The sequence below is a fragment of the Colletotrichum destructivum genome, chromosome 7 (assembly GCF_034447905.1).
Source record: "Colletotrichum destructivum chromosome 7, complete sequence".
In the NCBI taxonomy this organism is placed as follows: Eukaryota; Fungi; Ascomycota; class Sordariomycetes; order Glomerellales; family Glomerellaceae; genus Colletotrichum; species Colletotrichum destructivum.
This window is the reverse complement of record NC_085902.1, coordinates 1,604,962-1,621,644: the sequence shown is the minus strand read 5'-3', so window position 1 is coordinate 1,621,644 and position 16,683 is coordinate 1,604,962. Positions and strand designations below refer to the sequence as shown.

General features: G+C 56.8%; 6 protein-coding genes across 6 annotated transcripts; 3 read left to right on the top strand and 3 right to left on the bottom strand.

Moving 5' to 3' along the window:
• Positions 1-1,675: 1,675 nt before the first annotated feature.
• Positions 1,676-4,624, bottom strand: CDEST_11064 (Putative alpha/beta hydrolase-1). Its single transcript, XM_062927220.1, has 2 exons — positions 3,311-4,624; positions 1,676-3,235 (listed from the first exon to the last, which is right to left on the bottom strand). The coding sequence occupies exons 1-2, from the start codon at positions 3,566-3,568 to the stop codon at positions 1,946-1,948; spliced, it is 1,548 nt and encodes a 515-aa protein (XP_062783271.1). The 5' UTR covers positions 3,569-4,624; the 3' UTR covers positions 1,676-1,945.
• A 426-nt stretch (positions 4,625-5,050) lies between these two features.
• Positions 5,051-7,200, top strand: CDEST_11063 (Putative sporulation-specific protein Spo7). Its single transcript, XM_062927219.1, has one exon. It carries the CDS (start codon positions 5,427-5,429, stop codon positions 6,804-6,806), a length of 1,380 nt encoding a protein of 459 aa, XP_062783270.1. The 5' UTR covers positions 5,051-5,426; the 3' UTR covers positions 6,807-7,200.
• Positions 7,201-7,628: 428 nt separating this feature from the next.
• CDEST_11062 (uncharacterized protein) lies at positions 7,629-7,925 on the top strand (the record flags this gene model as incomplete). The annotated part of the gene is made up of 1 exon (XM_062927218.1): positions 7,629-7,925. The coding sequence occupies one exon, from the start codon at positions 7,629-7,631 to the stop codon at positions 7,923-7,925; it is 297 nt and encodes a 98-aa protein (XP_062783269.1).
• A 1,357-nt stretch (positions 7,926-9,282) lies between these two features.
• CDEST_11061 (Putative galactose oxidase/kelch, beta-propeller, kelch-type beta propeller) lies at positions 9,283-13,394 on the bottom strand (the record flags this gene model as incomplete). Its single annotated transcript, XM_062927217.1, has 5 exons — positions 11,887-13,394; positions 11,741-11,836; positions 11,021-11,691; positions 9,949-10,969; positions 9,283-9,887 (listed from the first exon to the last, which is right to left on the bottom strand). Exons 1-5 carry the CDS (start codon positions 12,008-12,010, stop codon positions 9,283-9,285), a joined length of 2,517 nt encoding a protein of 838 aa, XP_062783268.1. The 5' UTR covers positions 12,011-13,394.
• An 891-nt stretch (positions 13,395-14,285) lies between these two features.
• CDEST_11060 (uncharacterized protein) lies at positions 14,286-14,928 on the top strand (the record flags this gene model as incomplete). The annotated part of the gene is made up of 2 exons (XM_062927216.1): positions 14,286-14,327; positions 14,455-14,928. 2 exons carry the CDS (start codon positions 14,286-14,288, stop codon positions 14,926-14,928), a joined length of 516 nt encoding a protein of 171 aa, XP_062783267.1.
• A 200-nt stretch (positions 14,929-15,128) lies between these two features.
• CDEST_11059 (uncharacterized protein) lies at positions 15,129-15,422 on the bottom strand (the record flags this gene model as incomplete). Its single annotated transcript, XM_062927215.1, has 1 exon — positions 15,129-15,422. The coding sequence occupies one exon, from the start codon at positions 15,420-15,422 to the stop codon at positions 15,129-15,131; it is 294 nt and encodes a 97-aa protein (XP_062783266.1).
• Between the last annotated feature and the right edge of the window lie 1,261 nt (positions 15,423-16,683).

Here is a 16,683-nt window from a genome sequence, read left to right as displayed (position 1 = left end):
AAGCTTTGCGGGGAAGCTGCGATGGCGTGGTGGCTTTCAAGGCAACCAGTGCAGTGATAAGGTGGACAGAAGATTGCTAGAAAGTCAATCCCTTCGGTGGCTCCAGAGAGAAAGAAATGGTCGGTTGGCAACAATGAATGCTGCAGTGAGAGTTACTGATGTGCTTGGGCTTGGGCCTGGGCTTGCTTGGGCTTAGGCTTTGGGGGCAGAAAGAATGAGTGTGTTTTTGGCTGAATGGCCGAAGTGACGGTGATTAAGGGTTTGGAAAGGTCAGTTATATACCATGAGGATGCATTGGCAAAGGGTAGGCAATGATTCACTGCTTCAGCATCGCCACCATGATAAGCGAGAATCGATGTTGGGATGAAAGGTCACAATGTCCCTTACTGAGTCGCTTAACATCAGGTCACAGCCCGCTGAGTGAGGCATATGGACAGATGACTTCGGATAGAAGGCCTCGGTACCCTGATCAAGAGGCTTGAGAAAGTTTGCTGTTGGTTGCCGACCTGAGCATATGAGTAGACAACTTCAGCTAGAAGGTCACTTTTGACTTCAGATAGCAAGCCATGATTCCACTGACTTGGCAACATGAGCAAGCTTAGAGATTGCTGAGCCCAGCATGAAAGTTGGCAGCTTGAAGTAAATGGCAACGATGCCCAGATGGGGAACTATGGGCAAGTTTACCGACTGCCGGGCCAAGCATATGTGCAGGTAGCTTGAGATGTAAAGTTGCGGTGTCCTGGTATAAGAACTCGTCGAGGTTTAGCAACCGCTGTGCTAAGGCTGGAGGTAGGGGTGATTTGAGATGGCGACGCATGTGGATATGATGAATGAAGACGAGGTTGAGAGGAAGCTGGACAATGTTGAAGGATACCAGGCGCTCTAGACATTGGAAGTTGGCAAAGAGAATCAGACAGAGGGGCTTGAAGTCCTGGGAAGATTGGGCAAAAACAACAACCATGGCCTCTATATAATCTAGAGCTGTAGTACATGCGGGTGACAAGGGTGTTGGAGAGTGAGGTGTTGCGGTCAAATAACAAAGCGATGAGTACAAACGGCACCCATGTAATGCTTGTGATGGCTTCAATGCAAGACGAAGAGTCTCTTGACAAGCCACCCCAGTGACACTGTTGATTTCAGGTCCGCGGAGGGATGGGACGCCGAGAAATGAAATAATTGCCTTCTTGAGCAGTAGCAAACATGGAGTGGGGTTTGCAGCCCCAATTGGCAGAGCGGTCTCAGTTACCTATAGCTGCTCGGTACACCAGTGTCATCCAAGAAAATCAAGACACATGAAAGGTCTCCAGCAGTGGTGGTGTCGTTACCTATTTCGCTGGCATCCTAACGGCGTTTCAATACGAACTGCAAAGACATCGATCGGGGCTGCAGGCCAACACGGCAGCAGCATAGTTGGTTGACCCTCTTATTCAACACTTCAGTTGCGTCGCTTGTAGGTCAATTCGATTGCGGCAAGTCGACTGCTCTTTTCTTCTTCCTATTCTTCCTTCTTGGATGGACGTCTGACGCCTATCGGGGCACGTTGAGCAAGGTTTCGGTCGAGACGGGGATAGAGCTGCGATGCGGGGGCCGGCCGAGCCCCGGCACTAACCATAACCCTGGCACGAGCCCTCCGGCATATTCACGGGCATCCGCACCAGAACCAGATAGAGAAGAAATGCACAGTGTCTTTCTTAGTGTCCATCTATATGAGCCGGCTGAGCAGACTCAGTGACTAAAGCAAACGCTCCCACTGGATATTCCCCGTCGGCCATGTCAGGCTCGAACTGTATTTGTAGTCATGCAATGCAACTCCCAGAAACAAACAAAACAGAAAACGCCCCAGACAAGTGAAAATCCTCTTGGCTGGCGAGTGCTGTGAAGCCCTACCGCCAGCGTTTTCAACATCCCTCTCGAAAAGAAAAGAAGAAAAAAAGACAATGTGCGTCTATAGCTTGCTGTTTTGTGTCTCTTCCATCTCTTTCAGTATGTAGTCGTTGAACTGGCTGGCGTTGTCGAGGTAGAGGTGGTGTCCGGCTTTATTAACAATGAGCACCTTGGCGGACCCGTTCTCTCTCCTCTTCTCCTCGTCGGTGCCCTTGAGGAGGGCCTGCAGTTTCGCCTGCTTGAGCTTCTCCTCCGCGGCATATCCGCCGGCGACGTCCATCCAATCGTTCTCGCCGTACATCATGACGATGGGGACGCCCGTCTCCTTGAGCTTCTCGCCGTTCTTCTCGATGATCTGCCGGCCGACGCCGTCTATCCTGTTCACCATGGGACTGCGGGCGAAGGCGCCCGGCGCGAGAATGTAGGGCAGCGCGTACTCGCCACTGCCCCGCTGGCGGAAGATGGAAAAGGCGTAGTCGTGCAGGGACTGCGACTCGGCCGGGGGTAGATGGTTGAAGCGGCGTGAGGTCCATCCGGAGACAAAGCGCGGGCCAAGGGGCCCTGTGAAGCGGACGATGCTGAAGGGGGAGACGTTGGCGTCCCATAGCCAGACGAGCCAGCCCGGCAAGGGGCGCTTCGGCGCGTTGTTTGAGTTCTTGGCGCCGCTCTTGCTGGCGCGGGACGTCATGGAGTTCCGGTCGTCGTTGGTGACGGTGTTTTGGTCTTGGGTGAACTCGTTTTGGAACGTCGACTCTTCGGGTTCGGGCATGGCTGCGTTGACGGCGTAAGGGTCCTCGGGGATGCCGACGGGGGAGGCGAGGATGAGTTTCTTGAGGTGGCCCGGGTACTTCAGCGCGTAGGCGACAGAGAGGTAGCCGCCGAGGGAGTGGCCGATGAGGGTGAACTTGTCAATGTTGCGCTTCTTCCGCCACTCCTCGAGGGCATCGATGAACCAGGCCTCAGCCTCGGCCGTTTTGCCCTGCTGGTCCTTGGCGGTGACCTTGAAAGGCGGTCTTGTGGAGTTACCCATGCCAAGCATGTCGAGGGCGTAGAGCTTCCAGCCCTTGGGGCGGGACAGTGGCTCAAAGTTCTTGTAGAAGAAACCGAGGCCTGCGCCGTAGCCGTGGATAATGACGAGGTTGTTGTCGACCTCTTCGCCGACACGCTCGATAGAGTACTCGTTCAGGGCGCGATCCTTCCCGGAGAGCTCGACCATTTGCGACTTCCATACCCGCGGACCGAAGGGGTCATGCTTGTCGGAATCGAGGGAGGCGTTCTCGCGGGCCTCTTTCAGGTAGGGGATGTGGCTGAGGACGTTTCGCTCGGCCTGTTGGGGGGTGACGCTGCTCCACTGTAGACGCTCTCGTCAGCGGAAAGGAACGAGAACGACACGGAGACAAGGCAAAGCTCATGCTGGTGATCTTACCCATTGGTAGACGGCATCTTTGTATCCCAGAGGGAAGTAGGTGCCCGGGGGCCGGGTTGTCGCGGTGGGGGCGGCGGGAGGGGCGGCGGCGGCGGCCATTGTCTGGTGGGATCGGCGAGGGACGGAGTCCTCGGAGGAGGCACGTACGCTGGGGGCGGGAGACTTGACGGTGGCCGTGGTGGAGGTAGTAATGAATGAGGAAGCAAGCTTGAGTCGCGACCCGTTTACTAGAGTAGAGGCAGTTTGTTGGTGTAGCATGCCGGAAGCCTGGTGGGTGGCGACGGGGGAACCGTCTATATATGGGCGTAACAAGAGAGAGTAAAGGGTTCCGGGGGAGGGGAGTGAAGAGTGGTGTCAGTGTGGCCGCGGGCGGCGGGTGTGCGAGTCCGGGCAGCGGGTTGAATGAAACTTGCGACGACTCATCAGTCAGCAGCGAGCTGACGGTGTACGGAATATAGAGTACCGTGTAGGACAAAGGGACGGCGTTAAGGGAGACGGGTAAGACGAGGCGAGGAGTGAGTGGTGACGCAGTAGAAGCACAGAAGGGCGTGTATGGGTTGTTGCGAGTCGAAGAGTGGGAGGAAACAGTAAAGACATCCCCCCCCACCCCCTGGGCCCCCCGTGTGCTCCGTAAAAAAACCGACAAGCTTGTTGGGCCAGGCAGCCAGAGCGGTTGAGCGGCAGGGGTTTGGTGGCAGGGGTGGACACGCACCACGGACGATGGACCAGAGACGCGGAATGGGGGATGGATCACGTTCCGTACAGTGATTGCGGGATCGGTTCATGGGCGATAGACGATAGATGGACTTAGCACTCGGAGTTTAGCGGGTTTGGCGAGCTGGCGAGTGGGGCGGCGGGTTGAATTGCGCCGTGTCGGTAGTAAGGAGCCCCCCAAGCCCCCGATTTCCCGTTGTCGTCTACGTACTTGTAGTACTCAGTGGTTTGGTTCACTGCAGAAATAGGCAGCCTGTCCCCTGGAACACTCTGGCCCGGCCGCCCCGTCTGAGCCACCAGTGATGATGTTTACTGATGCTGCTTGTTACTGATCGCAGGCCTTCGGTCTAACCCGGATGCAGTAAGCAGCGGTCCAGGGGGCACTGGCTCAATGCAGGCAACAATCTGATGGTGAGTACGGATACGGTGTACAGATGTTATTCGGAGAATGCATAATAAACGTGCGAAAGACCTTCCTGCAGAACCCCGATTGGCTTTGGCACGAGAAGAGACGAAGGTGTCTCAAAACGTCTAATGACACGATCGGGAATTGATTGAGACAGAACATCTCGGGTCCGTAGCTGACAAACGTGTCTCATATCTATCCCATCGGCTCTGCGGAAGAACTCTTTCTTCAGCCACTGTCATGTACGAATACACGTGAGTTGGGAAAATGAGTGCACTTAATATTGTAGATACAACATGCGTAGGTAGGCCTTACCTAGCTGGTTCTGCGTCGGTCAGCCTGGACAATGTGTATCTCTCCTCTAACCTGGCGACTGGCGACGCCACATGAAAGTACTGAAATCTGCACCCTTCAGTCTTCAACCAAAATTGCACATGTCAAAAAGTGCTCCCTCTCTCTCTCCACTCCCCAACAACAAGCCTTATCGCTATCGTTATCGCTTATCGGTTACTGCGCTCGGGCCATCCCACCTCGCTATGACGTTCTGCTGTCCACACCTGCCACCAGGCGGAGGAGTTTCCACACCCAAGCCACCACCACCACCACCACCACCAACCTGTGCCGGCCTGATTGACATCTGACTACCAAATTCCCCCAATTCCGCCCTTGTCTTGTCTCTCGCCGGCAGACGTCGACGGAGCTTCGTCCACTCCTCCCACACACACAAACGCACAACACGGGCAGTGCAGCAAACGCAGCATTCTCGGTGTCTGCTCACCCGTTTTCTGCACTTGCACTTGCGCTTGCACCTGCACCTGCACCTGCACCCTCCGCTCCGACCACCGCGCATGTCGGCAAAGCGTTGCTGACCACGGCTGCCGTCAAGGCCCCTCCCTCCCTCAATCCCGTTCCGAAGGGAACCTGACCGCCGCATCGCCGTCGAAATCTTCCTCCCACGGCACGCCCAAGCATCATTCGCTACTCACGACCACCACCATGGCCGACGAGCTCGACTCGCTCGTCAAGGGCGCCCCGCCTCCCGGTAAGGAGATGAAGGCCGCCGTCGGCACCACCGGCGTTGTCCCCGACTCGGGCAAGCAGGGCGACCCCTTGAGCCACACCCCGAGCTCCCCGTCCATGATTTACCTGAACCTCCTCATCCTTGAGGCTTCCCTGCGCGCCCAGTACCTCGAGCTGCGCGCCCGCCGCCGCCATCACACCTTCTTCTTCACTCTGCTGACCGCTTGGATAAGCGGCTTTGGCTACGCCCTCTTCTTCGCCCCGCGCGAGGACGGCCGCGGCATCGGCGGCTCCGTTTACTGGGGCGTCGAGACATTCGAGAAAATCTGCTTCATGGGCGGTGTCATGACCGCCATACTGGTCTGGGCTACGGGCATCTGGGAACGGGGCATACGTTGGCCACGACGTTGGTTCGCCATCTCCAACAGAGGACTCCGAGGCTTCAACGCCAAGCTGGTTATTATCCGACGACCCTGGTGGGCCGAGTTTCTCTCCACCATTGGCTTCTTCCTGACATATGGCCTCTTCTCCCATACCGCGAGCTCCTCCTACCGCTACGTCGAACCTTCCACCCTGCGCGAGGTCGAGAAGGAGCTGAACCTCACCGCCGAGAACCATCCAACGCTACCCGTCCTGGTCGAAGACGAAGAAAAAGGCGGCCACGAGGAGGACCTAGCCCCCGGCGGCGACTACGTCAAGCTGCTCCTGCTGGCCAAGCCCTTCACCCCGACATTCCGAGAAAACTGGGAGATCTACCGCACCGAATACTGGGAGAAGGAGAACGAGCGCCGCGCCATCATCCAGAAGAAGCTCGCTGCCCGCGACCGCCAAGTCGCCAAACAGCGCTGGGGCATCTTCTGGTGGCTGCCTTGGCATCGCATCGACCGCTCCGGCCCCGCCCCCGTCCGCCACCAACACGTCCCGGAGAAGACGACGATCCACCCCCGTGCCGCCGCCATCGAGCGCGAGCATCGACGCCGCAGTAGCAGTACCAGTGTCCATCGTCGCAGCTCCACGAGCTCCAACCGTAGCCTGGCGCCCTCCGTCGCTGCTACGAGCGACGACGGCGACGGCACCGTCAGTAGGAAGGCGAGCACCGGTTCCAACGCGTCGGACAAGAGGAGGAAGAAGATGGCATCCGTGTCCAAGTCGAAGCGTCCGAATATCGAGTCGAGATCCGTCACACCCGAGATTCCCTCGCCCCTGGCCAGGGAGAGCAACGCCAGTCGCGGCGAAACTGGTTCCGGCGCCGAGTCGGTGGCAGAAAGGTCGCTGAGACATTCGTCGTCCAAGGCCAGCATCAGTTCCTCCACCCATTCCCCGCGAGAGAAGCAGCGTAAGGTCGGCGAGGCATGACACGATGGCATGGGTTTATAGTGTATTTCTACGACGCGACCAAGCGAAGAGACGATAAATGATGACAGCATGCGTTGCCCACCACCGGTGATTTTCCTTTGAGTGCTGATGATGAGCAAAGTTGCCCATGATGGCTGAAAAGATATCAGAAGAACGCGAAGGATGCATCAAGCAAGACGCTGCTCACGTCTTTGACTCAGTCATAATGAAGTTTGTATTTTGTCATGAACTAACTGCACTTGAACCATACCGACATTCCTCCATTTAAAGCAGCAAAGAGGCTGAAGCCGAAGCCCCAGTTACATTCATTTCTTGTAATCGACAGGCTGCTTTTCTGTAGGTACGGCGAGCCGGCCACATGCGATACCAATACATTATCATTAGGGCGATACCTACCCATATAACTGTCAGCCATCCTGCCAGCCACCAGACCTCGGCCAAAAGAAGATCGGAAACTAGGCAAGCGATCCCCAAGCTTAACATTCAGCGCGATCACCTAGTGACTCTGGAACCTTCCTAGCAGCACTCTGTAAAGACAAACCTGGTCCAGGTCGTCAAGGGCCGGGTAGACCCGTTCCCTGGACGGAAGCTGACCGCGGCTCAGCATCTCTTTCGTCCACCATTCACTTGTGCAGGGACTTCCTTATCGATGGCGGCGCAGACAAGCGAGTGGCACAAGCATGTGGAACACCTGCGCGCGCATGCCGCTCACGTGCTCGTTGCCCCCGTCGTCGTGCTCAAGCACCGAGCCGGGGATTTGGTTGTCGGCGTCGAGGAACCCGACATGACCAGCGCCGAGTCATCGCCGCGAGCACCACGCCCATGATCATGCCCTCGCCTTTACCGTCGCGGATCAGGCTGTCGGAGCCGACCATCTCCGGCGCGCCCACGGATCAGAACGCCTTGGCGGTGCTGGGGTCCCTTTGGTGGATCGCGAAGGCGGGGCGGTCCGTGACGCGGCAGAAGGATGCGGAGGATACTGATTTCGGTCCGGTTCCTGTCGGCAAAGCCGGCCCGGCCCTGATGGTCCCGGTGTTCGTCGCCGCGGTCGCTGTTGGAGACCAGCACGATGAAGCGGTCGCGCGGGATCCTGGCGCAGACGGCCCTCGTGCGTTCTGAACTACTCGTTCTCGCATATGACGACGATGGTCATCGTGGCCTTGGCGGCGAGGCTGGCGGCGTTGCTCCGGCCGGATCTGGCATCGAGCTTGACGACGTGCTGAGTAGCGTGGATCCGGACGGCGCCGAGTTAACTGCTCTAAGCGCGGAAGTAACGTGAGCCTCATGATGCGCGGTACGCAGGTGTCTCGGTTTACTATTCGATACCGGGGAGGGGGTAGTTGGAGAATAGGAAGTAGGTAGAAGATGGGTTATCGAAACACGTTTCTGGCGGCTGAGTCACTTCCATGGAGTAGTACCTCGGGTTCTCTCCAACGTCTTGTCGGCCAGAGGCTACGGACTTGTGATGCCGTGTTGCTCTACCAGCTAGAGGATGGTGTTATGGAACCGCGCCACCGCTACCAGTCAGAATGGACCGTTGTTGCTCATTCTCCTCGAATCATAGATATACCGCAGGAAGCCTGATAAATGGTGAACTTTGTGGCGTGTTGTTGTCGCGCAAGCAGTTGACTTGCGGCTACCTACTCGTGGTCACCGTCAAAATGTATGCAAAACTCGACACGGACTAGCCTTCGTATTACCAAGTTTCTATATGAGCTTCGAGCGTCAACTCCGCTCAATGCATGGTTGTAGCATGGTCTCTCAACACGTGGAAAACCCCCTCTCTTGACAGGCTGTTAGTTCAGAAACGGCCGGCCGCCTGCGACTCGGCTCCGGCCTTGTGTTTTCGCACAAGCGGTTCAATCGAGGAACCCCCCCTCTCTTTTCACTGTCTCTGGAACAAGCTTCTGATGGGAAAACTTGTGTCTCGGACATGGGCAAAGAATGACCGTGTAAGCAAAGCACTCTTGCCGTTTCTTCGGGTTGTGCTGGGGGGAAACAAGGATGGTTCCAGTGCGTTATGGGAACGGAACATCTTCACATATGCTGGGGCCGTGGTGAAAGGCGTTTCCGGCCGTCGAGGCTATCATGTATAGTACTACAATAACAACGGAAAACCTCGCTTGGGAGTCAGCTGGCCAGAAAACCACGGAAGTCCATATCTTGGAAATCATGTCTGCTATTTTCCTTCTTTTCCGAAACGAATCCCGCCCAGTTCGTCAATACCATCGGACTACGAAACGAGCCGGCCCATCGTCACTGCTGTCGGACTTTGGGATCATGGTCCCATCTTGTTTCCTTCTTCTGTGAGCACTGTTAGACAAGGTGGTAAAAGGAAGCATGCTGGATCGACCGAGAACGCGTTCTCAGACCAAGCGCGCTGAGCGATGGAGGTTACGTGAAAGATGATATAAGCAGACTTGGAATCATTCAACGCCAATGTACAATCGTTGTGCCATGAAGACCCTATCGTAAATCACCTCCTCGATCCAAGATCATCCTCGCTCTCGTGGAACATGCTCCTTCTCATCGTCGCCGTACCCGCCGGGCTCACAGGCAGCATCCTCGCGCTGATGTAGTCCTCCCCGTCCGACGCCCCCGTCGGCGGGCTCAACGGGCTCGGGTGACCGGGCGTCGGCGTCTCGGGCACCGTGGTCGGGACGCCGCGCGGCTGTTGCTGCTGCTCCCTCGCCGTCGGCCCACCGCCAGCACCGCCCTGTTCGCCGCCCGACGATGCCGAGCTCACCGTCGCCTCGCTGAGACTCCTCAGATGCTTCGCGTCGCGGTCGCTGAGGCCGGAGACGTCGGAGCCGACGCGGCCCCCCGCGGGCGCGGGCACGACGGCCGTGCCGATCGGTGGCGATGGGGGTCCCGGGTCGGGCGACTGGGCGCGGGTTTGGTAGCCGAGGACGCCGGAGGAGCGGGAGAGGGTGGACGCGTTCTCATTGCTGGAGACGGAGGCGTAGTAGGACGATTGGTTGGGGACGTTGGAGCCTTGCCCGGTGCCGAAGTGGGTGTGCTTGTTGATGATTTCGATGGGCGTCAGGCCGACCCCGTGAAGCTCCGGGCGCGGCGATGTGTCTTGAGGTTGTTGGTCAGCGTCATCTACCGCTTAGAAAATGTTTGTCTTTCAAAAACGTACCTGGAAGCTCGGCGATGATTTGGGTATCGGCCACTTCGTGGACAAAATGCCGCGGTGCGGGCGACGCCGCGGGCGCCGGAGGCGGCGTGCGGACCTCGGCCATGTCCTGATTAGAAAGCGTCTCCTCGGTTGTGACAGTAGGCGCCTTGGCCGGCTCGCTTGGCTGGCCCCTGATCCAGGAGATGATGCGCGAGCCGTTATCCTCCGTCTGGGTTGCGGTCCCGTTTCCGCGACGGAGGACCCTGCGGCGGCGCCAGAGGCAGAAGCCGACGAGGATGGCGGTGATGAAGACGAGACCGAGGACGACGCCGAGAACGGGGGCAACCCACTTCGGTGTCCCACCGCCGCCGCCGCCTCCGCCTCCGTTTCCGCCGTCCGGGATGGTGGGCCGGGTAGTTTCCTTCGACTCGGTGTAGGGATACCACGTTTGGATCTTTGAAGTCTCATACGGCGTCGCGAAGATGGCTGCCAGACTTGGATCAGCCCATCCGGATCCCTCGGGTTGTTTCTTTGTTGCTGATCCCTTTGCGTCGCCTCCAATCTTGCTGACGACGGCGGTCGGTATGGTGTAGTTGGACCATTTGCTCGGACTGTATCCATCAAGCCACTCTGCGCTCGAGAGATTGAACACTTGAATGATTCCTCCCTCGAGGCAGGGCGGATTCCCTCTCCCGGGCATGGCCGTGTAGCCGCCTACGACCATCATCTGGTCAGGATAAGGCATCACGCACCGATGGCCGGCGCGCGCGTGGAGAGCTCTACCCTCATAGACCTTGGTCCACTGGAAGGATGGGATGGAGAGAACCCAGACATCATCGCTAAAGTCTTCTTGGGCACTGATTCCGTCGTATCCGCCATAGTAGTAGATGCTAAAGCTCGAGTAGTCCTGTGCCGGCGCCAGGACAGCACAGCCTCGGGCAAGGGCCGGGGGTTTGATCCCCTCGGTCTTCTGCTGGTACCACTTGTTGCCGGCTACGTCATAGATGTCTATGGTCTCCATGAACGCGGGACTCTCTTGTTGCTGTGCGAATCGTTAGGTACGATGCTAATAAGCGATAGACGCAGGACTTACGCTCTTGGCGGCGTCTTCAGATTTGTGACTCAAGTTGACATACTCGGGGTAGGTTACACCTCCCAGAACGACGAGAATACCTTGGGCCCCGATAGGAACCCAAACGACCTCGGGGTTTGCTCTTGCACGGATGATGCTTGGCAACGACTGGTTCGAGAACTTTTCGAATAGCTGTTCGGACATGTCGAGAGTGATCAGGGTGTTTGAGGCGTTGACGGCGTTCAGCGAGCGGTTCGGGTTGCTCATGTACATCTCGCCCCAGAGAGGCGAGCGCATGCCGCCTACATACCAGGCCTTGTTCTCGGAGGGAGCGCTGGCAGCTCCTCCATGGGCAACGTACCGCGTCACGTCGTCCCCGAGATCATAATTGTCGCCGCTGCCATTCTGAAAACTAGGCTTTTCAGGGCCGTATGCGTGGAGACGTAACGCCATCACCTTATCGCCGGGCGGAGGATCGAAAGCATCCGTCCGCTTGGGAAGGACTCCCCCGTACAAGAAGAACTCAGCGTCGTTGTGAAGCAGCGCGCCGTCGATGGTGTTTGGTGCGAAGCTGTTGGCGTTGCCGACGCCTCCCAAAGCCTTGGACTTGGTGGCGATCAGCGTGGTGATGTTTGTGGTTTTGTCAAAGGGCTTGCTGAAGTTCAACGAGTACATCAAACCCAAAGGGTTATCTGCAAGGATGTCAAAGATGGCTCACGACTGATGCGCGTTGAAACGTACCCAGGGTTTCCGGGGGCCCCTCACTTCCATCTCGGTACGTTGGAGTCCAGTAGAGTCTGCCGCCGTCAAGCCATAGAGTGTCGCGAATAACAGCAGCTTCAGGTTTGTTAGCATCTGGGTATCCGTCATGACACGGTGCTACGGACCTCTTGGTGAGTACCAAAAGCACATCTCCGAGCTGACTTGGCCTTTCTCGAGGTCCCATCCATCGTATTGCCCGGCCACGAGACCGACAAAGGCTACAAGCCAGGCACAACGCAAGAAAACCATCTTTCGACAGCTTCGTCAAGTCACTGGCTTGGTGAGGCGCTGGGGGGTAAATATCACGTCGCCGGCAGCTGTCTCAGCACATAGTGGCCAGTCGGCGTGCTTATTTGGAAGGCAGCACAGTGCTCCCAGAAGCGGTGGCGAAGTCTTTTGGGAGGCAGCGCAGCAGAAGAGAATAAGCAGAAGAGCGGGCGGAGGCTGACGAGTGGCCTGCAAAGCGATGGGCAGCCCTGTCAAGGATATCTTGAGATTGATCAAGTGAGCCTGTGCCCGAGACCCGAAGAACACGGCAATAGCGCGCCTGGGATGGTTCTATGAAGGGTAGTGGAAGATTAAACAAAAAACAGTGAGATGAACAGCACGCATATGGATCAAACCCCGCAGCGTCGCTCTCGCCGTGTGCCCGGACGGACGAATCGGTACGGTGGCAATGAGTGGCCCTATGAAGGGGAGCCACCAAGACGGGAGCGGTTCTGATAAGATTGTTGCCACTGGAAGGTGCCATCCAATTCATTACCGTTTGTGTGGTGTGCAAGGCCGTTCCGGCCTGTAAGACTTCGAGAAAGAAGAGGCAATCAAGAATACGGAGGGGAGGGTGGTAGAAGCAGAGGAGGGGATGGTTGTATGCAAGTCTTCTTCGGGCCCCCCGATCTAAGCCCGGCTCGGCAGGCTCTGAGAGGATGACTGACACGGCTGGGAAGCTCCTACTGGTTCTTCTTGAGGGGTGGAAGACAGTTCTTCGATGATTGGTGGGCAGGGAGGGGAGGTGGTTGGCATTTCTTGGGGCACAGGTAGCGGGCTTGGTGCTGACCATGAACCGCTCCAGCCTTGTCTTCGGCCTGTAGAAGGGTGAAAGATCAAATCACCTCCTTCAGCTTATGGCCCGGAAACGGCGAAATCACGGGCGAGGAGTTGAGCCAGTGTTAGCTTGACCGGTCTCGAGGGCAATGTCTCGTGTCCAGGAGTGGTCGTTTCAACGTACAAGACTTGTATAAATGAGTATACTGGACCCAAACAGAATGTAGGACCTCAGTGTGCAATTAGCAAACGGTGTGCTACGATCAGGCTGTCCTGCGTTGCGTGGGGATATGGCAGCAGCACAGCCACGATGGCAGAAGTATTCGTACAAGCATGCACTTTTTAGCCTGCAGAGACAGGAAGCCGTCGGGGATGGGCTGGCAACGTTACCCAGGTGTATTTGGATTCGAGGAGGGAAAGCCGTGTGACCGAAGAAACGAGAAGCCGAGTCAGGTGGACAGGTCTTCCAACTGTTGGATCTGGCACATCCGCTGTTACTATCAACTCAACTCAACTCATAGCATCTCTGACGGATGGTTCAAAAACAATCCGGGTAGACTTGGGGTTCGGGCGGGACAGCATATCGAAAGCGGTGACATGATTCAGGGTGAAGACACGGTGACGCAGGTGGAAAGAAGATTGTGAAGGCCAGTCGGACGCAGGTGGCTGTTGCCTGCCTACGGATACCTATGCCACTCCATAACCATGCTGGCTGCTGGCTGCTGTTGTCCGGGCATCAGCATGCATGGAGGATGGTGTAGTGGCATTGGTTGATGCAGGGGACCATGGCCGAATATCTGCAAGTCAGTCAATAGATGGTCGCCGCCAAGCCAACCCTTCGAGGTCTGGATGAGAGACAGCTCAGTTGAAGCTGCAGGCTCGGACTGGGGATCGGCAACTGGGGTATTTCTGTGCGGTCTGTCAGACCAGGCTCGGATAACCGTGGCAGACGATCGAAGGCATGAGGATGAGGATGAGGATGAAGGGAACGAACACGAGGGCGATGAAGGTGTCAGCCCTGTGGATGGGTCGAGTAAGACGCATCCTTGACAATAACGGTGGCGGTGGAGGAGAACCAATGGACACTATGTAGGTAGGTTGTGTGTCTTGTGTGTGGCTTGCAAGGAGCTTCTTTGCCGGGCCGGCCAAACCTCAAAGTCCTACTCTATAGTAATGTCTCTTCTTTGCTGATCATACTCTGCAGCGATGGACATGGCGGGAAACGGTTGCTCTGGGACAGACCGATCTGCCTGCGTCCCGGACACCCGCCATGCCAGCTTGGGCTAAATGTAGATGGAACAAAGTGAAGATAGTACAAAGATGCTTGGAGCCGAGAGAGTACAGATACACAAAGTATGAGGATGGGAAAATGATGAATAGGGATGGAGACAGAGATGGGGATTGGGGGAAGACACATCATAAGCTAAACCCAATTTAGATGTTGCTGATGAGGTAATCGAGGTTGCAGCCAATGAGAAATATGGCACGGCTGGAAGCGCTGCACGGACGGAAAGAACCCACAGTTGCCCCCTCCCCATCCGCTCGCTACCCCTCTTTCCCGGTCCAGGATCAGATCCGAGCAGCTCCTCCCATAGGGCAGAAACATGTTTCCCCTGTTCCTGCGCTAACCTCCTTCCGTCTTGGGCCAGTCTCTATTATTACTCTCACGCACTTCAACGCACTTCAACCCAACTCAACTCAACTCAACTCAACTCAACTCAACTCAACTCCCTTTGCTCCCCTGTTCCTGGTCATGTCATCATGTCATCTCGACCCATCCCATCCCACCTCACTCTTCCTTCGCTGCTTACACCCTCGCACACACGCTTCTACTTTTCCCAGGTTCATTCTCGTCTTCTCATCCGATCGCAAGACCGCCTCCAGCCTACTTGCTGCTAGCTACGGCATGTCCCTTGTCGATCCAGCCAGTCTCAGTCTCAAGTCTCACAGACGTGGCTTACAAGTTCCATGGAAGACGTGGCCAGCGATTACGCCATGACCAGACCTCAAGTCCAATGATTCTCCCACGTCTACGGCTGGTGATGCTGACGGGCTTTCAGCCGCAACATCCATCTTCTCATCAGGCAGATGGTCGGGGACTCCGACTAATCGCGAGAGACTGAAGATGTCTTGTAGGATCAACCCAACATCAGGCGTTCTAGAGCTGGCTTCGTTCTTCCTTCCGGCTGCTCGCCGCACCACGATGCCGGCCATTGCATCCGCAGCCTTGGACCGTTGATACGGAGACTTCCCAAAGACACGATCCCGTCATCCATTGTTCTCCTGCAAACCACACCAGACCAAGTCACAATGTGCACAAGTGTCACATACCTCTGGACTGATCTCGCACTACCGGGCTTTCTTTTCCAATCGCACCCGCTGCAGGCGACTGCGCGTTGCCGCCTCGGAAAAGACTTGAAAGACATACCAAGATGGCCCCCTTCGTTGGCCATGATGGAGCACCCGCAACGCACGTAGCCTGTCGCTTCTTGAAAGACAGGCATTGATTTGTGCAAAGAGCGCTTTCAAGCTCTTGTTTCTGGCCGTTTGCCACAGACTCGGCCTCGACCTCGTCCTCAACCAAAACGTAAAAGACACACCCGTCGTATCTGCCCATCCGGAAGCAATACCGCATGCATCTCTCGGTCAATGATTTTCAGTCCTTTTTCCCCACGCCGGACCTCAACCGTTGCAGGCGCCTCACATCCCGCTTCCCGCATCAATACCACCCTCCCGCGCCCCAGCCACGTCCACGTCCACGCCCGAGATTATCCATCGGTCTGACGGACGAGTAAGTGCTCATTACGTTACCCTCGCGCTCCACCTCCGCCGTCATCTTCGAGACCTGGCCCCGTCCAACGACGCAATATTGCACCACGGCTTCGACCCGCCATGCACGCATACAGCACGATGGTCAGTTCTTGTGTAAGGGGAGTAGAGGCTGGCCACTCACGTCCTCCGCCCAAGAAAATGTTCCCTGCATGTGCAGGAGTCTCTTTGGTCTTGGCCCTTGCCGATATCACCCCCCTACCCCCACCCCAGGAACGAAGACAACGGCCGGCCCATGCCGCCCAACCTCACTCTTGTGCCCAGGGCGCGCAGATGGGATGAACACCGGACAGCATTCCCGCCGAGGTGTCCGTCCACGCACAAGGCCCACACGGGTTCGACTCTCTGTCTCGCCTATCCGTACTCAGCACCTGGTTTCCCCGGCTTTGTCTTACCCTAGCTGGCTCTCTGTTGTCCTCTGCCCCTTCCAAGTACTTCGGCGTAATGCATCATTGACCCGGCCGGAGACGACTGTGCTACAGGCTGGTTCAAGGCTGTGCGCCATCTTGACTCTCGCACCCGGCATTAAGCTCCATATCTTAGCCAGGCTTGGCACTACCTTTGCCACGCCTCAATGGCTTGCTTGAATGTGGCTATCGGTGAACATGTTTAAAGACGTACCCTCTGCGCGCGGCATGAGCAAACTCCTTCGGGACGCGTACCCAAGTGATCGAGGTGTCCAAGTCTGTGCCTTCTCGCCTCTTCTCTCCGTTAAACTCGCTTCTTGGGTGTCCTCCACCCGCCCTGTTGTCACACCTCCCTCTTCGCCTTCAACTTGAACCTCGCCTGCCATTCGAAGCAAGGGCCTGCTGCCAACTGCGGTCTATATCCCTGCCGTCATCTCTGCAGCTTCGACCAGGATCTCGGTGGGGCATCACGCCCCTCTTCCGATGCGTCCACCCCTCCATCGGCCTTCTCTCTCTTCTTGTGCCTCATGTTGCTTTCATTGCGATCTTGCATTTGCCAATGGCCTTCGGTTGAACCTCTCTCTGGCAGAAATGCACATCTCTATTTGCCCCCAACTACCGTCTGAGGGCATGCCCCGTCAT

Bases quoted from the DNA above. Each gene is read 5' to 3' on its own strand.
- CDEST_11064 (XM_062927220.1), bottom strand. From the start codon at position 3,568: ATGCTACACCAACAAACTGCCTCTACTCTAGTAAACGGGTCGCGACTC. The intron at 3,236-3,310 runs GTAAGATCACCA...GAGCGTCTACAG, and splicing joins AAGATGCCGTCTACCAATGG to TGGAGCAGCGTCACCCCCCA.
- CDEST_11063 (XM_062927219.1), top strand. From the start codon at position 5,427: ATGGCCGACGAGCTCGACTCGCTCGTCAAGGGCGCCCCGCCTCCCGGT.